Raw genomic sequence first — 26,983 nt, 5'->3', positions numbered from 1 at the left:
CATCAGATCCTGGGCACCACTTAAGTTTATGTCAAGATTCACCTCCTTTCTGATTGGGTCCATTACCAAATTTTTTAGACACAGTCATTTTAGGGTATCTAGAGCTGTTACCTCTTCATTATTAGATACACGATAAACACATAATAAAATATCAGACTATATATTATGTGCACATGCTGCATGCAGTTATATAACTAACAATTTCTATAGCACACAGTAGATGAATCATTTTCGTTCTCTTGCATAAAATTCTGTGCAGACATATCCACTCTGTGAGAAGAAATACTGGCAATGTGTTATGACAACTTAACCTTGAACATGTTCCTAAAGAATCTTAATTGCATATTTTTCAGCATTTATGGAAACAAAGTAATAGATAGCAAGGAAATTAGAGGAAAATATGTTGCCTTCATACTCCTTAACATCTTTCATAATTCTTTAATGTTGGCAGCAAATCGCATGCTAATGAAATATTCAGATGGTTTTGAATAGAAATGTAACAAATGGAGAGAACCTGAATGTACTTGAAATGCAGGAACTTTAATCTGTACTGTATGAGTTTATGAGGACAATCTAAAATGTTCAATAGAATAAGGAAAAATAAGGAGTGGACAAGTGAGCAAAAATAGGTAACAAATTTGATATGATTTCAAACAAATTTTCCATTGTCATATTGCATAGAAATTTTGGAGCCTATATACGCTTATATTTTGTTTAAGTGTGCATACTAGTGCATCATCCTGTTATCATGGGGTCATACAGGTACCTATGGGAAGCCCTCAAGGAAGACTTAAATTACAACAATACTCTTCCCACTTAAAAAACAAAACCTTCACATTTGTGATTCCCAGCAGTTGGTACTCAGAGCCTTTGATAGTGAAGGTAGAACATAGCCATGAAATTAGCCATGTGTATTTAGTAGGATGACTCAGTGAAATGTGCAATATTAGTATCCTGATCTTTCACTTAGTATTCTGTCTGTGATAATGGCCAGCGTTTCACTTAAGATTCCTGCGGCAAAGCCCAAACAAATTATTGCAGTTCACTGCATGGAGCAATAATAGAATCATAGCATGTGTGGTTGACATGGAACAATCATAGAATCATAGAACTGTAGATTTGGAAAGGACCCACAAGGGTAATCTAGCCCAGAGATTCCTGCAATTCAGGAATCACAGCTAAAGAATCCTTGACAGATGACCATCCAAACTCTCTGTTTAAAAACCTCCGATGAAGTAGAGACCATCACCATTACAATGATGACTCCTGTACTTTTATGGAAGTCTTGGTGTCTTGTTTTATTCTGCTATGGTCTGTGGACCAACGCAATAAATATTATTTATTTGACCTTGCTGTGACTGGGGGGTGGGGAGCTTGAACAACAACCCCACTCCCCAACTGTGTTGTTTTCCCCTGCCCTTCTACTATTTTCTGTGCTTAACCAGACAGCCAGAATCATAGAGGGCTCATCGAGTCCAACCCCCGCGCAATGCAGGAATCACAGCTAATAAGTTGGCCTGTCTAGATGAACCCTGACTGCATATGTTGGGGGTCTGCACCTCCCTTTAGGAATGTGAGGCTGGAGCACCATGCAGCTTCTCAGGGTTCCATAACCATTATATTAAAAAAACCTCTTGCTGAGCCATCATTCCATCATTCATCTTCTGTCTAATTGCAATGATGCTATGAGCATCATGTTAAATTAATTGAGGGTAGCTAATCTGGTTTATGTGGTGCTGTATATGCATCCTAACATTCTTTTTGCTTATTTATCATTAGAGCTTTAACTGTTGGAGAACAAGTATTTGTGGAGTATTCTTTACTCTTAGATAATATTTAAAGGAAATACTACTGGAGAAAATGAGGCAAAAGTGGGTAAAAGAAGCAAATGAATATTTTACTGCCCAGTTGAGTAATTTTATATAGTTTGACATTTGTTGGAGATCCTGTTAATTCTGTTTCTTACAAGGTTATTTTATTAAGTGTGGAATTAATTTAGGAAAACTTACTAGCTTCCCATACAGCATAAATGATTTTTGCAGCTTTATCCATGAGGATTTCCATCCTGGAAGAAAGAATAAACAAGAGTCAAACAGCCACTAAATTGGCATTCTACTATGCTGTTGACTGCTTTTTATTTATTGGTTGTGTGGCAAAATTTGTAATGCTTTAACAGGGAATAATTCTGCTGGCAAGTGCTTAAGCTTTCAATTCTGGATCAGTTCTAATCTGCCTGCACTGTTATCAGATAAAACTTAGATCTTGGCTGAATCTTGGCAGGCACATGAAAGCTTATACCCAGAACAAACTTAATTGGTCTCTAAGGTGCTACTGGACAATTTTTTTTATTTATTTCAACTGCGTCAGACCAACAAGGCTACCTACCTGAATTTAGATCTCGGCTGACAGCTAAGCTGCCTGCTGTTTACACACAAACTCATGTGGCTGCACAGGAGGCAGAATGACTTTTTAATCTGGTCATTCATAGCTGTGAGAAACCAGAAAAGTTGATACCTTTATTGTAACTATCAGAGCACATTGGGGGAAGGAAATTTAAATATACTTTATGCTCCTACAGTCAATCCTAGAGAATAATATTGGCTTGTGAGTTTTATCTTGTATTTCAGGTAACATAAAATGGTGAAAAAGAGCATTTCTTGGATGCTTAAATATCAGCTAGTTTTAACACTAGCTAGTTGCAACACTAACTAGTTACAACCAAATGAAGCAATACTCGAGTCTGTCTTGAATGTCAACCACATAATGAGATTCAATGGACCTTTTTGACAATACATATGGCCATCATGAGTAGCAGTATTACTAAGTCTTTATGTACTACCTGCCTCCTTTGTTTCAGAGGGATCAATAAAAGGTCCAGAGTGGAGTCCAAAGTGACTAGTTGTGATGTGATGTCTGATATGGTCCCAAAGACCATCTTCCAAAACACTTAGTGCATTTCTTTGAGTTAAGAACTGGATCATAAATTTTGGAGAAGTGTGAAATCCAAAGGATAATTGTGTTCTGGTCTGTGTATGTCCAGGAAGTGGGAATTGAGTCAGTTCACTTTAAAATGAGGAATGAACAAAATTCTCATCCAAGTAGTAAGTGTCAAGTTAACATAATATTTGAACATGAGATTACCCCATGATTGAATTTTGGATTATATAGCTGTTCGTTTAAGAAGATGTGAACTGTGCTTCTTGGCACTGATGCATAAAGAAAAGCCATTTTTGATTACGGAAAATTTCAGTTGTTCTCCTTTGGCTGCATGGCTGTTGTTTTTGGTGCAGTCAGCTCAAAGAATTTGAAGGTCAGATTCTTTACTGACTGTCTTTCAGTATTTGGCAAGATTGTTTTGCTCTATGTATTCTATATTAGAAGCCTGCGGCCAAGGAAGTAGCTGGCTCGTTCAGTCAGCATCCATCCTCTTCTGCTTCTTAGCCCTTGTTGGTCCTTTAAGGCCTATCAGGTCACAATGCTGCAGTAACAGTAGAAGCCAAAATTGACACAGCTTCATCTTTATGCAATTGTTAAAAGAATAGCCACTCTGCTAGGACTCTAGAACAAGGATAACCCAATGTGGTGTCTTCCAGATGTTGATTTAAAACTTCCATCATCTCTGACCATTGACCATGCTGACTGGGTTAATGAGAATTGTAGCCCAATGACTTGGGCTAAAGGAGCCAAGGGCATTACTGTATCTTGGCTACCCTTGTTCTGGACTATAGATGTGGCAATTGTCTGACCCCTTTGCTCACTGGCCTACAGTCTCCAGACCTCCAATCTTCCCCTGCCTCTCACATTCTTCCTCCTGCTTCTAGGTTTTTTGAGGAAAAATATGTATTTACTCAGGACAGGCATTCAGGCTTACTTCATTCATGAGCCAGATTTTCTTGGCAATTTTTTTCTCTTCATTCTATTCTACTAGTTCTGTGATGCATAGAGATCCCCCCCCCCAGTTGAGCTCAGTAAAAGTAGCCTAGTTCACAATAAGAGATAATTAATCTGATTTCTATCCTCCACAGGGAGAGGGGGGAAGCTCTTGTGAGTTGCAGGTTGAAGTGCATGGTGAAAATGTCACACTGTCATATGCACCTCCTGATACTGTGAACGTGATGTTTAATTGCTAGCTGAAGGCAGCTATTGTGCCCAAGTGAATCTTGTTTGTAATGTGGGTGGTGCTGAGAGATTTGTGTGTGCATGGTGTGTGGGGGGCGGGGAGATTGCAATTGCTCTATAAATAGTTCCAATGGGCTGTGATCTAGGGACAAGAGACTGAGTTGCTATGGAGACTGATCTGAATCAGATTACCTGAGGCTCCTGTTATCGAGTCTCTGTATGCATGGAATTGAAGGTTGTATGGCCAGGGCACTTGCTGATGAAAACACAGTCATCGTACTTTGCTCTGAAAGGCAAAAAAACTTTATCAGAAAGCTGAAACCTTGTACTATGTGTGGTAATATTAGACTAAACAATTACTACATCGATTATAACCATACTATGTACAGCAGTGAAGCAAGAATGCTAGCTTTCCTCAGTGTGTGACACTTATAATTGATTTAGGTATTTGCTTCCCAGCTGAATGGGACACTGCTGTGGGCATCTTGAGGAAGTACCATCCACCTTGGGCCTGCCCATAAAAAGTGAGAGACAAGGGTGATACCTACTGTTTCCAGGAACTCTCTTCATTGTGAGACTTTTGTGTATGAGGTGGGAGTTTGTTTGGACACTGCGTCCAAACAGAGGCTGAGAGGGAGGTTGTGTCAGAAGGAAAATGAATTGATATGATTTGTATATATTAATAACTGTATTAATGTAACATTTTATATGTAACTTTCTGTTTTTATAATTTTTAAAAAAGTTGTCTGTTGTTGCTTCAGTTTTTTGTACACTTCTTAGAGATATTTTAAATATATTAAGCAGTATAGAAAATGAATTATCATTCAATTATTGCTTATTGACTCTGTCTACGTGAGAGTGTTGTTGAGGAACACAACTGCCTATTTTGCCCTGCACACTACTGAGCAGTGATTTCCCCCCTATAAAAATAGGTGCCAGTACTCACCTTAAAGTTGTTACAGTAAGTGTCACACTTTTTAACAACAACAATAAGAGCTGCCTGTACTGCGTACCCTTGAGTACCCCCTGGGGGGGGAGCACTGCTGCTGAGCATCTCTTGTGGAAGAGGCAATGATATGGATTATAGAATTGAATACGGTACATGCTGGAGGGAGAGTGTTTCTGTCATCATGTCACTGCTTTTGCAAAGGCAATATATTTTTAACATCACTAGAAATGAAGTAGTAGCATCTGTGCCCTTTCATATCTGGCCTTCTTAACTGTCTTGCACTCTCATGAAATTTCCGAAGGCTTTATTTATTTTTGATGAGCCCTGTTCCCCTTTCCCATTCTGAGTGGGAAGAGAACTAGTTATCATTTACATAACTAGAATAAAACTTTTCCCCTTATTTCAAAAAGAATCCAGCACTTAAAATGCAGATCTTAATGCTTGGTGTTTTTAACCATTTGCAGTCTTAAGGCTTTTGCCAGACACTTGGGTAGCTTAAAAGATGCTCAGGTTTCTTGTTAGATATTGTGCCTATAGATTATATTCTAGCCAACCTATTGTGATACGTATTAAAATGCTTAAATGTTGATACCAGTACTCTTGTCCTTAAAGAATAATATGCAGCATATTTCAACAAGCTGAATCTGTGGCTTAACTCAAATAAAACTACTTGCTAAGTGAATAAAAGTATTTTTACTGCCAACAATAGCCCTTCTTGGACAGGGATAATTTGGCCATAGTAGTATGTGCTCTGGTAACCTCTCTGTTAGATTACTGGAAAATGATGTATGTGGGGCTGCCCCTGAAGATGATGTAGAAGTTGCAACTGGTGCAAAATGTGATAGATAAATAACTGTCAGGAGCACCATACAGGAGCCATATGAAACAGCATCCTTTTTGCTTTTATGTCATTTGAGCAGAGCCAAGTATATTCTTTTTTGCTTGTCTAAGAAAAAATGCTTTCTCTTCAACCCTCACTTACGTGCATATCAGGAAAGTTTTGGAATGTGCAAGTTGAAGCCATTGTATAGTAAGTACAGCTAGATCCATTGTGAAATTAAATGTTCCATTAAACATTTTTGCTTGTTTTTTTGCAAGGAAAAACTAATATTCCTGCTTCAGAAGGCAGTGATACTCAAGAAAAACTAGACATTAGATTAATTGCATGATTTCAATAAACATATGTAGTTTTAAATAGGAACTGCAAGGGGGAGTACTGTTGGAATTGTGACTATGGTGCATGGAGAAAGATTAGTCTCCTCCCATGAACTGGGGTTGTGAACCTGATTGGTGTCCCCCAGTGTCTATTTAAATTTAAATGGCTAGATATGTTAACTGCAATGACATTGTTAATTTCACATCTAGTTTGTCCATCAGATCATGTTCTTTAGTGTAGAAAAGTTGTTATAAAGCATGCAAGAGTATTCCTAATTTATTTGTCTGAAATTATGGAGGCTATGGAATTATGACATGTGACATATGAATGAATATATTGTTTTCTGTTGTTTATGAAAGTAACTGAATGCACATAATATAAAATCAGAAGAGTAAGCAGTTGCTTTTTTATGTATCAGTGGAAGCTACTGAAATGAGAATGTGTGAGATGAAAGTGAAAAGATAAATATTCTCCCTGAGTGAAGTAACACTCTCCAGAAATAAATGTAGAATGCCAAATGCTGTTCTGGGTAATGACTTGTACTTTTCTCTGTTCTGTGTTTTTTAATGGTCACTTTTATGTGTTTGTTACTTAATAATAAAAATGATTTTTTTCCCTTCTGAAAAACGTGTTTCTGACATCTGCAGTGCTCAGTGCTGCAGTATACAGTGGTACCTCGGGCTAAGAACTTAATTCATTCTGGAGGTCTGTTCTTAACCTGAAACTGTTCTTAACCTGAGGTACCACTTTAGCTAATGGCGCCTCCCGCTGCCGCTGCGCTGCCGGAGCACAATTTCTGTTCTCATCCTGAAGCAAAGTTCTTAACCCTAGGTACTATTTCTGGGTTAGCAGAGTCTGTAACCTGAAGCGTCTGTAACCTGAGGTACCACTGTATCTGTGGATAGAACTGGGACTCAGGAACTTGCTGCAGTGGACTGGCAGTAAATGAGAGCCTTCTTGAGCCAAAAAGGATTTGCTTATATAAATGGATAATCAGATTAATCAGCCCATATTTGTGTACTACTATAAGTGTTATCTAGGCTTTATAGGGTAAGTGGTTTTAGCTAAGATTTATGAAAATAGAATTTAACCATGTTTCATCTCGTTTGGGCTTGGAAAGAGTATATAAAGTACCTAGCTGATCCAAGGTTCTTCTGATTCCATTTGGTCTTGAGACGCAGACAATCTTCCCTCCTTCCAACTAATAAAGTGCAGTATGATTATGCACTAATAAGCTATGATTATGATTGCTGTGTGGACTGTGATTATTTGAAAATCACACACTTGCTAAAGTGTTGTTTTGTAGATGGTATCACAATAGAGATTTACTTTTCTATTTTTGTAGAAAAGTTATAATATTTCAGGTGCCCAAGATAAGTTTGCTTCCACATCTCAGCCTGTTTTGTTTTTCAGCTGAGGCATTTCTTTTTCACTACTGTATTAGCAAGAAGTGGAATTAAAATGGAGGCTGCACAAGCACTTATAACGTACAATAGCAACAAAAAGATGTCAAATTTTGTCAAAATATATCCTATCACACTTGTAAAAAACATTTCCCCCCCTCCAGATGCTGAATAATGCATTGGTAACCTCTAAGCTTGACTATTATAATATGCCCGTGAAGGTGGCCTGAAAATCACAGGTAGCGCAAAATGCTATAGCAAGAATTCTGGAAGGAGCAAGCATATTATTCATTTCTTGAAACAGCTGCAGCAGTTGCAAATTGTTTCAGGGCCAAATTCAAGATGCTCACTCTGATATTAAAAGCTCTAAACTTCCTGGCACCCAAATATCTGCAAGAACACCTTCTTCCATATCAATCTGTCCATGCTTTGAGATCAGCATATGATGCCCTGTTGAATGTGGTGTTGGAGCCCAAAGATCAATCTTTTCATTGGTAGCTCTTTGCATGTTGAACTCCCTCTGTACTGAGGTGCATCTGGCTTCATCTCTTTATAGCTTTAGGCGAATGGTTAAGATACACTGTTTTTGGCAGCCTTTAGGAAAGGAGAGACCCGATCAGATAAAAGGATTATTGCTGCTACTGCTATTAGTAAACGGCTTTGTGAATTGTTATGAATTGTGCATTTTAAGAATTGTGTTGCGTTATCAATTTTATATGTTCTTTTTATCTTATTCAACAATAATTTTACAATCTTTGTCTTGGTTGATTATGGTTAATACAGTTTAAAAAACTGTCATCAAGGTTGTTATCCTAGCAATGTAGGCAGATAGCTGGGATAGCCCACACTTGAAATTTGCATCGCAAAAAATGGTCTCATGGGGCCTAATATGGACCAGGATAATAGCAGGAGGCAAAGTCTTAAAGCCCCCCCCCCTACTAAGATCCCAACCCAGGTTAAGTCCCCTCACAGTGGCAATTTGAGGGAAACCCTGTACTCAAGGGCAGAAGTATAGTTAAAGTAATTTGTGCTTTAGACCAATTCCTGTTTTTAAGGTCCTAATTTGAACATAGTGAATAATTGGATCTAATTTGTGTAAGAGAAAAGCAGAGTTTCAGATATAACCATCCTCATTAATTTATGATAAACTCTCCCGCCAAACCCAGATCCATTTAAACTACCAATCAGAGTCCCATCCAGAGATAGTGGACTCTGCAAGTTAATTCTAAGTTGTGTGAAGGCAACTGCTATTATGTTAGTAGCACATGGTGCCAGTCACAATGCAATGGAAATTGGGACAGCTGTATCTACATCATTCATGTATTGGTGTTAGTTCACAAAACCCCATTTCCTGTGCAAGCCTTGCCCAGCTGTGGTTCTAGCAAGTGACCCCAAATCTTTTGAAGTGATTTCACGGAGGCTGTCTTATGTGAACAAGTCTTCCCTGTTGTTTACCCTTCACAAGTATATTTCATACTAAGTGATTATTAGGTAAAAGAGATAAAATACGTGACTGTAAAACTTATTTGATACTTACCAAAGGAGTGGAAGGAAGTTCAAGGCTCGGCTGAGCCTAAAATAACTTTATATTATACGTATGATTTGTAAAAACTTTGTATTATACCTATGATTTGTGGAGTGGATATAAAATGGGCAAGTTATGTAATGGATTTTGTATATGTTTATATGCATATATATGTAATATTAATAAAAAATTATCGGCACAAGTATATTTCATACTAAGACATGGAAGTGTGGATATTTTGCTTGAACAGCCTGTCCTGTGACAAATATGCTGCTTATACTGAAAGTGCTGATCAGAGCATTGTTATTGATGAATGTGAGTCTGACCTTGAATTGAATATCTTTTGTTGTAGGTTGATGTCGCAATTTCCATGAGCATTCTGTTTTCTGAGGCAGCTATCAGAAACCAGCTGGTCCAATGAGGGAAGAATTTACTGAGATGACATAGTGAAGGAGGAAAGACAATGGTGCAGAAGAAGAGGAGCTGTCCTCGTTTACTTGATTACCTTGTGATTATTGGGGCCAGGTACAGTAGCAACCTAGATGGAATTTACACCCTTGTCACATATATATTCATAAACAAAAAAACCTTAGGTGGCCAGACGCAGCCCACAGGTTAGCCACCTCATACATGGAGTTGTGTTTTGGCCAGTGATGCCTAGTGAGGTGGAGTAGCTATGGGGGAGGGCATCCTGCAGCTTTACCAGTGAACATCCATTGGAGGCATCTGAGGCAGTGGTGCATTCATGCAGCACTTGGTAGTGGATGGCCACAAGTGCCAGGTGTATGTTTGTGGTTGCGTGTGTGTGTGTAGAGAGAGAGAGAGAGATAGAAATGCTAATTGAGGAGAGGGAAACAGAACACTGTTGTGCTATGTTTGAAAACATGTCCACCTGTGTGTACAGACCACACAGACAATACCTGCCACTTTAGAAGATGTTATCAAGCTCCTCTGACAATTGCCACTTCTCTCTTTGTGAAGGCAGGGGCCTCCTTTTGTCACTAGTCTCAACGTCCTTTCTTCTTGGTGTCAGTTTTCCCACCCAGCAAGCTGTGCACGCAGCTACTGCCCTACCTTCACACATTGCTTTTTGATTGGGTTGAGTACCTTGGCCACCCTGTCAGAGCCTCGCCAAGCACAAATTTGCTTTCATTTGTTCTTGATGCAGATCTTACTATTCATTGCCCTAATTACATTGCAACCCAGAGTCGTGGTGCTTGCAGCTCCCACTTACAGAAATAGGCCCTCTCGTATTTCCACTGTTCAAATGTGTAACCAGTGTGGCGTTTCAGTATCAAGTAATTTTGCATTTGCTTTGCTTGTAGGCAACCAAGCAGTGATAGTGTGGCACAGACACCTGAACTACTGCGCTGCTACCCATTAGAAGATCACACTGATTTTCCACTTCCTCCTGATGTAGTGTTCTTCTGCCAGCCAGAGGGATGTTTAAGTGTGCGACAGAAACGGATGAGCCTGCGAGATGATAATTCTTTTGTCTTTACACTCACTGATAAAGATTCTGGTCTCACTCGCTATGGGATATGCGTCAACTTCTACCGTTCTTTCCAAAAGCGTGTGCCCAAGGAGAAGGGAGAAGGCGGTGGCAGACATCGTTCCCAAGATGGGCAGAAAGCACCCAAGTCTGGGGATACACCCACTACCCAAGAAGAGAGGGGTAATGAGAGTTCAGAGAGCGGTGGTTCTCTGCAACCACCGAGCACAGAGTCTGCGCCAGATGTTACTCGATCACCTCGTAGTAAACGTTCTGCAAAAGGCACCCACCGTTCTCGTAACAGCACCCTGACCTCACTTTGCATCATTAGTCACTATCCCTTTTTCTCTACTTTTCGTGAATGTCTGTATACCCTGAAGAAATTGGTGGACTGCTGCAGCGAGAGACTCTTGGGCAAGAAGCTTGGGATCCCTCGAGGCGTGCAGAGGTACATGAAGGGATGCAAACGTCCCTCTTAATACCATATCTAGATGATGCAGTTCATTTTCTGCTGTGGTTTGATGAAGCGTGCTTATTTTCCAAGAAAAAGGGAGTAGACACAGAATCACTGTTTTTTCATAAGGCACATGAGAGGACTTGCAGGCTGTACACAGGCCACAGAGTTAGTGCAAAGGAATAGTCACTGCAGGCATAAATGTATCATACCATACTGTCCTTTTACACACACACCCTACCTAGTGGTACTGCTTTCCTTACTTCTGATAGTGTGCCAGAACTTGACACCCGTTGCAGAAGATATGTACTATGTGCTTACATATTTTAGCCAGCCTAGGATGTCATATACCTCTTAGTGGGCCAAGTTCCCAGTTTGCATTTGTGCCTTAAGTTGAACCAATAATGTCTGTAATCAGCTCAGTTTTGTAGTTGTTCCCTATGTTCTAGTTACTTTGTGGTTTTGAAAGTGACTACTTCCCCGGCTCTTATATCTGCATGGTTGGATCAGCTTTAGTTAGTTTGGTAGGCTCTGCCGGGAGCATTGTTGCTTTGTCTCATGTTCTGTGTACAAATACATCATAAAAAGAGAACTAGGTACATGTAGTTGTAGCATTCTAATATGAAACTACACAGGAAAGCGAATTTGTGATTCCTTTTTAAAAAAACAATTTCTGTTCTCGGTAACTCTACACCCCTCGTTTTATGCTGTTAAAACTGCTAGAGCCTTCTAAAAATATACATTATAGATTGACTATATGTGTGATACAGTGGAGGAATTATATGCTATATAAAACGCTTTAAATATCTTTGGGGACTATCAACCTGACTCTTCTGTTTTGCACAACAGAATAACAATTCCTGGGGTACCTTTTCGGAGTCAAAGAAGCATCTGATTTATTTGGAGTTTGATTGCTTTCTTATCTTACAATACAATACAATACAATACAATACAATACAATACAATACAATACAATACAATACAATATAAATGTAAGAATGTCATCATTCTGCAGTTTACTTGGTGGGCAACAGGTGGTTTTATAGTGTGACAAGAAGCAGTGGGTTGGCAGGTCCGGAAATCTGTGGAGAGACATCCACTGCAGGGTGTGGCAGCCCAAAGCTCTGTAAGGGAGAGAGTGGGCGACTTTGGCAAGCATGGGTAGATGGGATTGTCGAGCAAACTGAGCAGGGCTAGAGTCTCTAGTAGTGACATAAGTGCAAAGATAAATCCATACATTGCAAGGAATTTTATACTTCCAACAAGATGCAATTAAAGCTTTGCCATACTTCTCTTCACCTAGGTCTGCGTTGTACAATAGCTCAAAGGTTATACTACAGTCAAATGGTATATGCATTTTGTTAACAAAATAAAATAATAGGACATGCGTATACCCCCTAGTCTGACTTCTTACGGAAGAATTCACATAGCCTGAGTATTTTGGCAGGTTTCTCAGTAGAACTACCAAGTATATGTGTTTGGGGTTAATCTTGTTGCTTTTACACAGGGACACAATATGGCGGATTTTCACAGGTTCACTTCTAGTGGAGGAGAAATCCAGTGCATTGCTACATGATTTGCGTGAAATTGAGGCGTGGATTTACCGGCTGCTTCGCTCACCTGTGCCTGTTGCTGGCCAGAAGCGCGTGGATGTGGAAGTCTTACCCCATGAATTGCAGCCAGCCTTGACGTTTGCCCTTCCTGACCCATCCCGCTTCTCTCTGGTGGATTTCCCCCTGCACCTGCCCTTGGAGCTCTTAGGTGTGGATGCATGTTTGCAGGTGCTATCCTGCATTCTTCTGGAACATAAGGTGAGAGGGACATGTATCAATATACTTGTAGACATTTCAGACGGAGAGGCTGCATTGTCTGTTCCTCAACATTTCAACAGAAACTTAACACAGACCATGTTAAAGGACGAATGTATGTTTTTATCACAATGTTCAATTTCCTATTAACAGAAGCAATAAAGATTCTGAGGCTTCTGCATGAAATAGTATTTGATTAGGGAAAACTTTTTGCAGTATTAGAATACTTATCACATGAAGGCCCATGGGAAGAAGCCTAAGTAAGAGCTTATTATCATGAGAAAATAATTGTGTGGATGTATTGACAAGAGTTTCCTTGGTTGCAGGTGGTGTTGCAGTCCCGGGACTATAATGCGCTCTCTATGTCTGTCATGGCATTTGTGGCTATGATCTACCCACTGGAGTACATGTTCCCAGTGATTCCTCTCCTTCCTACCTGTATGGCTTCTGCAGAGCAGGTATGCCATCGTTTCAGTGAAGGATGTACCGCTGTGACACTGCTGAAATCTTTTATCAGGAGAATAGTCGAATTCTTCCTGGGTTTTGTCCTGTCTAAATTAAAATGCATATTTTTTAATGTGCCTGGCAACTACTGAGATGTTCCTACAAATTACAGTGAAGCTTAATGATAGGAATAGAAATGGCAGACAGTGTAGAAAAGAGTAAACTTTACTTTGAGATGTTCCATATTATATCTGTGGTTATATGGTATATTTTTTTCCAAAGCTGTTGATGCCATATAGGCAATTTGGTCCACAGTTACTTTAGAAGATTGAAGGGTCATGTTACTCCTGCAGGAAACCTGTGATTCTAGAAGTGTAGTTCCTGTAAGAGCCAATAATTGTAAAACAGGGAAAACAATTTCCAGCAACATTACTTGCTGCTGTTAAAGCTTTAGGCTTATTCTTTTACCTTTTACAAGAACGTAGAATGTTTGCAAAGGACATATTTCTTAGCAAGGCCTATTTTGTCAAATGTTTTCTTTTGCTGGTCTCCACAAAACTTATTTCCTCTGCAGTTTTTTTGTGCTGTTCCAAACACAATATCATTTTGATTGCCATTTTTACCACAGGCTGCCTTTTCAAGCACCAGTTTTCTTCCATTTATAATCTGGTCCTTTGATGAAAAGCTCATTTTCTACCTGTGCAAGGAGGCCTTCCCAAATTTAGATGTTTTCTCAGCTTCTGCTGTCCTCAGTGTTTGATAAATTCTTTTTAAAAATACTTATTTATGTGAATATATTGCTCTTACGTTCACAGTGGTCTCCTATCCAGATTACTATTCAGATGTGCACCTGTTTTACCTCAGTAATGCTATAGCATCTATTGTTTTCACAGTAATTTACTGAGCCTAAAGTTTAATGAATTCTTGTAGCAACATTTGCTTATGCTTTTAAGTGTCGTCATCTCTCCAGTAGTTTGCTTTTAGTGATTGCGGGTGGATTGTTAGCAGAAAAGCTGTAAGGATTCAGATTTTTTCCTTATTAATATTTTCTGCCTGCTACAGCTGCTTCTGGCCCCAACACCCTATCTCATTGGAGTCCCAGCCAGCTTCTTTCTTTACAAACTAGACTTTAAAATGCCAGATGATGTATGGCTAGTTGATCTGGATACTAATAAGGTAGGTAACTCCTATTCATAAAACAGCATTTATATATAATTCATCTTGATGGGGACTGTGTGGGTGTTTTGATTTTATTTCCTAATCCCACCTCCTTCTCTTAATTAACACAAAAGAGATGTTGCCTTGTTTGTTTATGTATTAAAGGGTTTTAACAGCTGCTCGTTTTTTAAATTGCAGATTTGCTTGAAGTTGTTTTGTAATAACCTACTGAAATGGTTCTGGTTAGGCTTTTAAGTCACTGTCCTTTGTAACTGTTTGATTACTGATTTTTAATATATTTTATATTGTGTTATGTAGGCCGCATTGGGCATGCAAGACCCTAAAAGACAGCTTAAAAACACATTTATAATTTAGCAAATACACATTTCGGATAGCCACACCCATAGAGCCTTTGTTAAATGTTTCTTGATGTGCAAGACAAATTGAAATATGTTTATTGGTTTAATATATTTATAGGGCTTTTATGTTAAAACAATATTTAAAAGAACAATTTAAAATTATAATTAAATGGTGATTGTTTTTGACACTTAAAAAAATATTCCATTGAAAGGGCAAAGAAAAGTTTTCTAAAACAACTGTTACCAAGGAGCAAAGTGACATAATTAGGTCACATTTTAATTTGTTGACAGATTAGAAAACCAAATCATCTGCTTGACAGTTCTGAATTCATCTCAGAGCACAGCCAATAATGCATAAGCAATAGGAAAAATTAGATCCACTTCAAGGTTCCTGCCCCTATTTCTGTCTTGTTTCCAAGAAGTCATAAAAGATTGTCCACTCCAAGAGTTTTTGTAAATGCAATTTTCTCCATAAATTTTTTATTCCAGGTGATTGTTCCTACAAATGCTGAGTCATTACCTGTTTTGCCGGAACCAGAATCTTTAGAATTGAAAAAGCACTTAAAGCAGGTATGTAAGGATTCTAGTGAATGTGGCTGGGAGAATTTCCACTACTAGTATATTAGATAACTAAGGATGCTGTCACAGTTTGCAGCATCATAATGGGGCAACTTATTACTAAAGTTCAGACTCAAAGTGGACTCTCTAATATAAATATGACTATTTCAACTTCTATGAAGAAACATTTCTAAATTATGAGAAATGTGGTTAAAGAGAGTTATATCAGGTAGCTGATAGTGGGTACATTAGTGATACTTCATTCAATGCAGGAAATTCTGCTGTCCAATGGGACTTCTGTAGCTCTGTGCCATGAATAAAAAAATATCTTTGCAATGGCTCCTTTGGAACACATTCAGTCTTGGTTAGAGGATGACTAGGGAAAGCCGGTGTGTGTTTAGATGCAGATTCTGTCCAATTATACTATTGAACAAAGGTCCAATAAGTATCCTTTCCCTTGAGGAGACACTTTGATCCCCCCCCCAGTTCATTCTCTTTTAAGTGGCACAAAGTAGAAGTTGTAGTCTTGTTTTCAAAGCACATTGTAAATTTCCCCTAATAACAAAAAATTGCCTTTCTATATTAATTTAAGATTCACTTATTTTTTAATTTGACATGGCTTGTGAAACTGCAGGACCTTCCATTTACATTTTTCAGCTGTTTTCCTTGAACAATAATCTTCTCGTGGCATGCTATTTACAATTTGATCCAAAGCCTTTCTTACTTTTCTGTCCTCTGTTTCTGTTTCTACTTTAGAGAAGCTCACATAAAAATGCCTAGGAGCCTCTAGAGATAAAAAAGTAAGAAAGGCTTTGGATCAGATTTGTAAATAGCTAAAAGCCTTAACCAGTGCTTTTTTCTAAAAAAATGTTTAGGGGTGCTCTCATTTTCCTACTTATATTGAAATTCTGCCCCTCAATGAGGCCAAACTTAGATTCACAAAATGTTTAGGGGTATCCGTACCCCTGCATACCCCCTGAAAAAAGCACTGGCCTTAACACTTGGCACAAGGAACAACTGTATATTAAGCTGAAATACTGTTGAGTCCCATCTTTCAGGATGCCGTTGTGCCACACTGTGAACAGTCAAGCTTGTTAAAAAAAAAAAAAGTTCTGATCTAGTAACATTTTTGAATTTGTTCCAAAATTCTGTTAGATTTGCCTTTCTACCTGTTCAGATTCTTTACAATCCTATGCTACACATGTTTATGCAGAAGTAAGTCCTGCTATATTTAATAGTAGGATTTACTCCTAGGCAAGTATGTAGTTTAGAATTATGAAAGCAAGCCTCAGGCTTGTGGCCTCTCCTCTGGTGTGACTTTTAGGCGGAAAACTGAAGGTTCTGCTTCTGTTGTAGATCCACCAGAGTTGAGTGGGTTGTCCAATCCCTAAACTATGGTTCATTGTAACTACAATTAATTGAAACAAGCCAGCTTCCTAAACCGGTATGAATTTGGCTTGTTTCAGCTGATCATAGTTAACATGAGCCACACATTCTCCAGGTTTGAATGGCACAGTAAGCCCCAGTTAATCTAACATGGAAGGGAAAGCTTCTGAACTCCTTGAAGCCCTGACAGAAGGAAAAGGGGGAACATGTGAGTCTAACACCGAACTATGATTTAGTGTTACATCCAAACCAGGTCACTTTGTTATGTTTTGGGATCCTGGGTGAGAGTCAACTAATCGCTTCTGTCAGCAGAAGCCCTGTGCAAGGACCTCTGCTTGCACAACAGGGCTTCCCCCAGTTGGCTCTGAGGGATTGGGAGACACCCCCCCCCCGGACAAAAAACCACCAGTGTGTTTTCATATGAGCATTTTGGTGTGGTCATGAAACATTGAAATCAGCAGGTGTTATTACTGTGTATTGTTAACTCATTTTCGTGTATTTGAAGCTGTGGTAGGCTGTGGTTTATCTCATCCTTAATCAACCCCCATTTAAAACCTGTGGTATTGTAAGATAATCATACACATCAGAGCTTCATGGCATATTGTGCACTACATAAAATGATTCATCATTACATTTAAAATGGTCATCTAAACCAGTACTTAATATCTACAAACAAATCTGCTTTCCCGCATGATACACCCTTTAGAATCTCTGGGCTTTCAGTTGTCTTGCCTTCCCCTTCCTTAATGATCATTTTCTCCATTTTCATATTGCTGCCTATGAGGCCCATATTTCTTCTCTTTCTCTAATCCTGTGAAGCTATTTATTGGTTTTAGTCAGATTGAATGAGTCTGTCAAAATAGGTTTTATGATTTTATTTCTGTTCTTTCCCCCACACCTCCTTGCATGCTGCATGCAGTATTTAAAGGTAAAGTGTTAAGACTAGCAGTACAAAAGCTGCTGTTTCTGGCTCTCATAGAAGAGCAGAACTACACATTTAACCGTTTGTGATTTCCTGTGTAACCTGTTGCAGTGAACAGCCATTGACCCTTACAGTAGAATCCCCAGCCGCTCGTTCAGAATCTGTTTGCTTTTCTCTCTCCACAGTTTAGGGGCTATTCAGCAAAACTCCCACACATTTGAGCAGTGTGAAGTGAATTAACAAAAGAATAATAACCATTCCTTTCATTCTATGATGCAAGACACAAAACCTTACTATCCACAGGGTAAAACAAAGGAAATGTGGGTGACATTGTGAAGGTGGCTGCCTTGTGACAAAACATAGTTATGGTAGTGGGAAATATTGGCGCAACAGTATTATGCATGCATAAATACTTAACAAATATATACGGGCTTATTATTGCCCTTTCAGATCAGTGTCATTATAAATATTTATATTGAAAACAGCTGGCTAGTAGTCCGTTTAAAAAAAGTGTATGCAAGCAGATGTGTGGGGTGAAAGCAGTCTGGCCTTGCTAAGGAACTGTGACTGTTTATGATCCCTTTTTATTTCCTTTCTCATCTGTGGTATTAGTAGTAATAGTTTTTTCTCCATCTGTCTCTCTGTGATCATGTGTTCGTCTTGCCTCTGATTGTCCGCTGGTGTTGTCATGTGATCTTCCATCTTGCCTCCAGTGTCTGGTTAGCATGACTGCAATCACTCAGAAACAGCTGCTCACGCCTGACAAAAAGGTGTCTTTATTTTACTCTTTTCTGCCTCAAGTTTCCATTGGATTATTTTTTAACCTGTTTTGATTTATTTGCTTTGGGGGGGTGGGGAAATGAACTTTACGGAAGGACAAGGAGGTTGAGAGAGAGAGGCAGACATTGAGAAAAACGGGGATGATTAGGTTAAAAAAAAGAGGTAAGGTAAAGGACCCCTGGATAGTTAAGTCCAGTCAAAGGCAACTATGGGATGTGGCACTCATCTCACTTTTCGGGCCGAGGGGAAAGGCACAAGGTTTGTAGGATGGCCACAACTGTTAAGAAGTGGAGGACGAGGCAAAATTAGATTGATGAGATTGTGTACTACGTGCGGAAGTGAAAACTTTAACTCTTATATGCTTCATGTTCTGGGTGATGTTGTCAGACCATGAGATGTTAGTTCTGTGAAAATACTAGCTTTGCCATGTGAGCTGCAGAAGACTGTAGGGTTTAAAACAGTGCGCTGTCCTAGAAATCTGAGCTTCCCTGACTAGCAGTTATGAGAAAGGGGACAGTGACCCTACACCTTTATTTGGATTGAAAAGATAGTTTTTAAATTGATGGAGTTGGGATCTCAGTGCAGAGAATAATACTGAGTGGATTGTTATGAAGGGTGGCATACAAATATCTTAAATAAATAAAATTATCACAGGGTGGTTTACAATGCAATTAAAAATAAAAAAAGGAATAAAATATGCACGAAGGCATTAATCATTAAAAAACAGCAGTGGATATTTGTAAAACAACCAGTACTTAACAAATGTGAAATATACCTTGGGGCATAACCCTGTGCCTACAGGATAACAAAGTGAACTCCAGGTGCCTTCTTTCAGGAAAGGTGTTTTACAACTGGAATACTACAGGTGGAAAAAGTCCTTTTTTTGTGCCACTATCTGCCTTATCTCTGGTGTTTGGGGTACTCTGTGGAGTGCCTCAGTTTATTAATTTTTAACACACCCATCCTCTGGTTTTATACAGTTGAGCTACTGAAAGGGTGGATTTCACCTTCCTCGTGTTAGTTTCCAGTATATTTGGGGGGGGGATATATTTATAAATCTTGTTTTACTCACCTGCCCTCCTCCTAATACTAGTTAGCCTGGGGGATTTTAAGTTGCTTTGGGTTGCTTTGGGCAAGATAAAGTGACTAAATTAGTCAACCAATAAGTCATTAGATTTACCATTCAGCATTCTAAATTTGTTATGTAAAATGGTTGTAATGTCCTCTCTTTTTCTCTGCTTGGAGCAGCCAAAGGTTAGTCAAAGAGTGCTTAAAAGTTTACTGATCTGCTGAAAGAGGTGTATTTTGATTCTGGGGAACTAGAACATTGCACTTGGGTTGTGTTTGTCCATGAGTTTAAGCAGTTTTGACAATGCCGTTCTTATTTATTACCCTTGTGACCTATTGCCCTTCAGGCTTTGGCTAGCATGAGCTTGAATACCCAGCCTATTCTTAACCTAGAGAAGTTTCATGAAAGCCAGGAGATCCCACTGCTTACGGGGAAATCTCAGAATGACATGCAGTCCACACCTTCTACAGAGTTCAACCCCCTGATCTATGGCAATGATGTAGACTCTGTGGATGTGGCCACTCGGTGAGTCTGAGCAATGTATTTTTGTTAAATTTCCAAATACAGTGGAAGGTCTCTGCTCTGTCCTGCAGAAAATGTTAGCTGAAATGCTGTGGCTTTCCAGTAAAAAAGCAAATGCTTTTTCATTGACTTTTTCATGAACATTTATTGTTATAAACTAGAACACACTCTATGTGAGCTACCATCAGTTTTTAACAATATTTTCTACTGCTTAGGCTGCATAAGACTAGAGGATGAGATTCTCTTGTGTATATACGGATTCCACACAGTCCATTACAGCGGTCAGCCAGTGTGATGCCCTCCAGATATATTTTGGACAACGACTAACATTGGCCCAAGCCCAGCACGATCAGTGGGTCATGGATTATGAAAGTTGTGGTTTACGCCATTTGGAGAGCATCCTGTTGGCCATTCCTAGTCTTTTGTTTTGAGATATATATTCTGTTAAATCTGACTATGTTTTCTAATTAAAAATTTAAAATAGAAAAAAAAATGTAGAGGTAACCATTGAGTAGGTTCATACAGAGTTTTATAGCTCATTGTCCTCTTTATGCTGATGACAAGCAGCTTCATTTCTCCTTTTCTTCTTCTGCAGGCAAGACAGTGAATGTACCGAGTCACTGTTAGATTGTAGTATTGTATGATTGAATCTTTTGTGGGGGGTTACGTTCCAGAAATGACATGTACATGGAAAAATGCATATACCCTTGGAATCACACCTGTGTGGTTGTCTTTCTTTTCAAGGAAGGCAGAGAGCTTTTAAGCTCTCAGACTTGCTTACTGGGCTCTGGGATGCTCCCGTGACATATTGCGGGACTATCCAAGTTTCCACAAGATCTCTCAAGAGTGTTCCAGAGCACAGTTAGCAGGTCTGAGAGCTTAAAAGTTCTTTTCATGTTGGGAAAACCCAAAGCAAAAGGAACTTCGAAGCTCTCTGCCTTGTGAGCAATCAATTTGCGGGATTTCAACCAGCCAGATTTCAACTGTGTGAAGTTGAAACATAATCCAACAAGACTGAGATACGGTTAGTGGATGGTTCTTCTATCCAGCTTCAATGTCCAGCCTTCTCTAGAAGGGGTCGCACTACCTCTGAAAGAGTGGGATCATAGTTTGGGACTTCTCCTGGTTCCATTACTTCTGCCACTTGAGACTTCGGTGGTGTGGAGTGCCTTCTATTGGCTTAGGCTGTTTGGCCCAACTACTGTAAAAGAGATTATTTGCCTTCAGAGTTGATAATGGAACTCAATATCATCTTTGTATCCTAGGCTTGCTGGAAAGAAAGTGAGAATAGAAGCCAAATATATTTTTCTTTGGTCACAGCGCAATAGGGGCACTGGTGTTTCTTTTATTTCCATAGGGCATATTTTGTCTTGAGGCCGCAGTTGATATTAGCTATGAATGGGTGAACTTATTCCGCTGTCCTTCCCTTACTAGAGGCAAATGTAGAATTTTCATGATATGTGAATGTACTGTGTCCTTCAGACTTGTCATGAATATATGAATGAATATATATATGAATATATGAATATATTACCAACCTTTTGGATTTTTTTAGGGTTGCCATGGTGAGATTCTTCAATTCACCAAATGTTTTACAAGGATTCCAGATGCATACCCGCACACTTCGCCTCTTCCCCCGGCCTGTGGTTGCATTTCAGGCCAATTCGTTCTTAGCCTCAAGACCAAAACAGACACCTTTTGCAGATAAATTGTCGAAGACACAGGCAGTGGAATACTTTGGGGAATGGTCACTCAACCCAACTAATTATGCTTTCCAAAGAATCCACAACAGTAAGTTTTGGCCTTGTGTTTACTGCTACCTCTTGATTAATGCTGAATCTTCTAATACAAAAGTAGTGTCAGGAAATAGTGTCTCCTGCATCCTATCTGACCATCTTGGCTGTGAGACCTGGAAGACTTACCCCTTGCCTTGCAGGCCTTTTTTCACCTGACCTAGAAGGGTAGGGCCCTAACTGACTCCAGCTACAAAAAGCTGAGGCTGCTGAACTGATTCTTGGGCTGGTGTGTTTGGGTTGGGGACTGTTGCTGTTTTTTGTATCTTAATTCAGATGTGTAGAATTGTTGTGGTTTATATTTGGTTGTGTATTTTTTATTGTTTTATTTATTGCTCATGACTGCTTTTGTTGTGTTGTAGTTATGTATTTTTTCATGCTGTAAGCCACCTTGAGCATGGTTTGAACTGTGGAAAGTTGGCATACAAATAAAATTATGCATGTATCTGTTCTATGGAGGGACAGTTCTACATTCAGTTTAATTTCAAACCCCATTAAGCAAATATCTTTCTATGGACTGATGTTTTGCCTACCATTTACAATATAATTTCTGTAGGGCAGCTGCAGCCCCACTTGATTGAGACTTTGGGGGATGACATCATGGAAATAACTTCATTTTTCTTACTATTTCTACAGACATGTTTGACCCTGCTCTGATTGGTGATAAGCCAAAGTGGTATGCTCATCAGTTGCAGCCAATTCATTACCGTGTCTATGACAGCAATTCTCAACTAGCTGAAGCACTGAGTGCCCCAATAGAGAGAGAAACAGATTCTGAACCGACTGATGATAGGTTAGTGGGTAGAGCAACTTTATGTAGCTGGTTCTAAGTGGCCTTTGTCTTTCTGGTTTTTTTCCATTTCCCCCTGAAAAATTTCAATGCTGCTTCCAGCACTCATTTCCAAAGCAGTTTAACAGATAATCTGACAAAACATTAACAATGCAAGATAAAAAAAATACAGTCAAATCAGAGGTTCAGGGTATCATATAATCCAAATGTAAAGGTTCTGAAAAGCATTTTTAAAAGACTGGCAGAAGAAAAAGGGTTTTGGCTAGTGTTGAAAATATAACATGTAGGCGCCAGTCTCTGTTGCTGCAGTATGCTACTCGTAACACCTCCTTATTAACCTTCCATCTTCTGCACCCTTTAAAAATGCTTCTGGTAGAGTAAAAATCAGTTGTCCCCTTTCTTTTTAAAAATTATATTTCCAAACACAGAGTTATACAGTATATATGATGACCTACTACTTAAGAGAAGCTGTTCATTTAACAAAACCTATGCCACCATAGCCTTGCAGTATTCCATTTAGTTGCTTCTCTTTCTATTGCTGGTCTGTTCTCATTCTCTATTGCTTTATATTTTTCTTTCCTTTTTTGCCGCTTCTAATTCTTTCTCACCCTTTCCCCCTTAAAATAGTGGCAGTGACAGTGTGGATTATGATGACTCCAGCTCTTCATATTCATCCCTTGGTGATTTTGTTAGTGAAATGATGAAGTGTGACATCAACGGTGACACTCCAAGTGAGTAACTTTGAGTTAATAATTTAATTAGCTCCACGTGCATGCTTAGGTCTGATTTAATTGCTTTGGGAGAGAAAGAACCTAAGATAATTGTGAATGACTTGGGAAGATATGTTGTGTTTAGGTAAACAGGTATATTTACTTTTCACATCTTGTGCCACCCAGCCAAAAGTTTTACTGTTTACTATAATCATATCACTCTTGAAGACTGTAGAAGAGAGTATTCAGTACAGTATAGGTAAAAGCTGATTGGCTGCTTTTTTGGTTAAAGATACATATTCTTGCCTGGTCAGGGATCTTCAGTTGTGACTAGAATTTCAATCAGTTTATTACAGTCATAGACCAGCAGCGTTGTGACTAGAATGTCATCTGCAGCTAGAATGGGCTTTTTCAGTGGTGGCTCTCTGCTTTTGGTATGATCTCTTCACGTAGGCTCCTCTGGCATCTTCATTGCATATCTTTAGGCACCAGGCAAAAACATTCCTCTTCTCCCAGGCTTTTGGCTAATTGTACAATCTATGGCCTTTTAAACAGTGGGGTGCTGGTGGTATTGTTTTTTACTATGTTATGCATTTTTGTATTTTTATATTGTAAACAGCTTTGTGACAGGCAGTGTGAAGGGCAGTATAGAAATATTTTTAAAAAGCCATACTGGAGAAAATCTGGCTTTTGTTTTATTGAGGTTTCTGGTCAGTACTTACATTGTAAATTTCATATTTTCTCATCAAGTAAATGGACGTGGACACTACTTCCCTTTATTTTTTACATTTTAAAGCTGGAGTGGTTGACTCATGACCCAGGCACATGATGATGTGGTCCCCGAGCATTTTTTCCTGTCCCCCAACTCAGACCCCACTAGTTTTTTGCAAGGGTGGCAAAAAAAGTAGAACATAGTGCTGGGATGCCCTGTGGCCACTGCCTTAATGTGGATGCAAATAGCTCCCTTCGCACTCATCAGATCAATCATATGATAAGCAAGGAGGGCCTGTGTATGAGAGTGTAGGTGGCCACATCCACATCTGGCCGCTTTCACCATTGGCATATGGCCCCTAGAGAGTTGGACAAGGGTGAATGCTGCCTACAGGCAAAAAAAATTGTTAGCTACCCCTATAGTAAAGAATTATAAAGCTACATTTTGAATAGCTTGCATGTTTTGCTGTTTAGAGTTAGATTTTGATCCAGTTTTCAAATGGCAAATTCGCAAATATGAAAGTTCCCAGCTGCTCCCCACCACTGGTCCTACTGCCACCTTGCTTTGTAGGCTAAGTCATGGTTTGGCATAGAGTTACGCCTTATCTGGGACCATGGCTTTTCTTGCTCCAGACAAACCACAACCTGTAACTAAAGTTTGGTATTGGTCTACTGCTCATGGTTTGTCTGAAGGAGACGAACCATAAGCCGAGATTCAGATGTAATGTTAAGCCGTACCATCACTTAGCCTAGGCAGCATGGCGGCAGCAGGATCAGGGAGGAGGACATGCTAAGCCATGGTTTGCCTTAGTGTTACATGCAGACTGGGCCTTTGTGATCTTTGTTGACCCTATGAACTTATGTGTATAATATCTATTTACAGATGTGGATCCTCTAACCCATGCAGCTCTGGGTGATGCAAGTGAAGTGGAATTTGATGACTTCCAGGAGTACTCGGGTGATATGGATGAACAAGCCCCTGATAGTGAAAACTCCCAAGACAACAATCAGCCTCGGTCAAGTTCAAGCACTACAGCCAGCAGCAGCCCCAGCACTGTCATCCATGGAGTGAATCATGTGTGTAATGGGGCTTATTGTATAAGTAAGGGAGGCAAGAGATACAGGAATGATAGGAAGGACCCTGAAGATGATTGGAGTTTTACTACTTTGGTCTTCATCAAAGGCTGGATTTGTTTGGGGCATTTGTTCCCTCATGAACCACTTCTTATCAGCCTGAGGCAAAGACTGAGGCATAAAGCTCCTTGAAGCTTTGAGATGGAAAGGATTTCTTAGCTGCTTTGGACTTCTTTTTGGAAGATAGATGGAGAATGAATAATTTAAAAAACTCTTGTCATTTTGTGTTCTTAATATTGGTCTGATATGCACATCACAGTAAACCATGGTTATTAGTTTACAATGAATGGACCTCTCTGGGCTCTTTTGTTCTCCCTGGTAGTACATGGAGGAAACAAACTATGATCCATAACACTAAGCCAAGGGTTGTGCTTTCCCCCCTTCTTAGCTCTTGTGGGGAGAAGCAAACTGGGCATGATTGGCTCATGTATGGGAAGCCATAGTTTATGACTTACCGTGATGTGAAAACATGGCCAATGTGACTAGAGAAAAGTAGATGACAGTGAATTTATGTCACTATTATGTATTTGAGATATGTCACAATTACGTATTTGATATAAAACTATGGTGAACTGCAGTCATATGGTTCATTCCTCACCAATAAAAGACAGGTGCTCACATATTCATATTCTCCAAGCCAATAGGAATGCTTAAAACAATTAAAATCTGAGAGTGGGGAAGTAAACTGGTTATGATATATAATTATTGGATTTTTTGTGAAATAAGTATTATACATAGATCTGTATGGAAGCCCTGTGAACAACACTGTACCTTGGATGGATTTTTTCAAGTGAGCAGCCATGTTTCTTTAGAGGTAGTGATGAGCTAGTACAGTGATGAAATCATGAGACAATATTTGAGACAATTTAAGAAGTGTTAGAAAATGGATGAACATTTAATATTAATACAATTTATTATATAGAAAACAGTTGGTCTAATGCGGCAAATAAATTGTGAAATGTTAGACATGGGAGACAAAATTGCAGGGAGATGATGTAAGCTCATTTAGTATAGGCAATGTTAGAAATAAAGATAACAATTGGCCTTCAGAATCTTAGGGCCCTCTTGGGCCTGACACCAGGTGTTAGGTGGATATGTATTTGTAGACAAATTGGATTTTTGTTTGTTTTACAAAGGAGTCTGCTGATTCAGCAGAGATGGAGGAGAAGATGGTAGCTGGATTTTCAAATCACCTCCCCAGTTTGCCTTTACAACCAAGTTTTCCCAAAATGAGTCTTGAACGACGTGATAGTGAGAATCCAGCAAACAGTTTGAGTTCCGTGGATGGAATGGTGAAGAAAAGAGAGTATGATAACCCATACTTTGAACCACAGTATGGGTTCCCAGCAGAGGAAGAAGAGGATGAACAGGAAGAAAGCTATACACCGAAGTTCAATCAGAACCTCAATGGCAATCGGTGAGATATTACTAAATTCAGGACTCCATGAAGGCCACACTGGAATTTTACTAATCTTGTTACTTTGTGCTTAGTACCATGCGTTATCCTCCGAAAATCCCCCTGCAGTTCAGATATCTTCTAATGATTTTCTTAGGTCTTTATCGTATTCCCTCAGACCTAGAGGGATATATATTAAACACATCAGCATTTCAGGACCCACAGTATCAAGGAAGCATCTTTTCTCTGGTGCAGTCCTGCACCACTTGGGGGAACACATGAAGGAAGGATCTGTGTGGGTTTTCCCCATGTGACAGCCAGCTGGAGGGAAAAGGCCTGCAAGAC

At 39.3% G+C, this 26,983-nt stretch overlaps 1 protein-coding gene across 49 annotated transcripts in view; it reads left to right on the top strand.

Annotated features, from left to right (window-relative positions):
• The window catches only part of MADD (MAP kinase activating death domain), a 79,806-nt gene that overhangs the window by 8,058 nt on the left and 44,765 nt on the right, over positions 1 to 26,983 (top strand). For 25 of the 49 annotated variants that reach the window (XM_082223409.1, XM_082223408.1, XM_082223413.1 and 22 more), the window contains exons 2-13: positions 9,505 to 9,677; positions 10,478 to 11,092; positions 12,606 to 12,909; positions 13,233 to 13,364; positions 14,413 to 14,526; positions 15,357 to 15,437; positions 19,929 to 20,107; positions 21,660 to 21,895; positions 22,534 to 22,690; positions 23,315 to 23,418; positions 24,992 to 25,185; positions 26,379 to 26,659. In XM_082223409.1, coding sequence (XP_082079535.1) covers positions 9,616 to 9,677; positions 10,478 to 11,092; positions 12,606 to 12,909; positions 13,233 to 13,364; positions 14,413 to 14,526; positions 15,357 to 15,437; positions 19,929 to 20,107; positions 21,660 to 21,895; positions 22,534 to 22,690; positions 23,315 to 23,418; positions 24,992 to 25,185; positions 26,379 to 26,659 — 2,459 coding nt within the window. In that variant the 5' untranslated portion in view covers positions 9,505 to 9,615. Of the gene's footprint in view, positions 1 to 9,504; positions 9,678 to 10,477; positions 11,093 to 12,605; positions 12,910 to 13,232; positions 13,365 to 14,412; positions 14,527 to 15,356; positions 15,438 to 18,446; positions 18,504 to 19,928; positions 20,108 to 21,659; positions 21,896 to 22,533; positions 22,691 to 23,314; positions 23,419 to 24,991; positions 25,186 to 26,378; positions 26,660 to 26,983 lie in introns of all 49 variants that reach the window. The other 24 variants (XM_082223386.1, XM_082223385.1, XM_082223379.1 and 21 more) reach the window with 1 other exon arrangement.

The sequence above is a fragment of the Podarcis vaucheri genome (genome assembly GCF_965113315.1).
Source record: "Podarcis vaucheri genome assembly, chromosome: 1".
Lineage (NCBI taxonomy): Eukaryota > Metazoa > Chordata > Lepidosauria > Squamata > Lacertidae > Podarcis > Podarcis vaucheri.
This window is presented reverse-complemented; position numbering and strand designations above follow the sequence as displayed.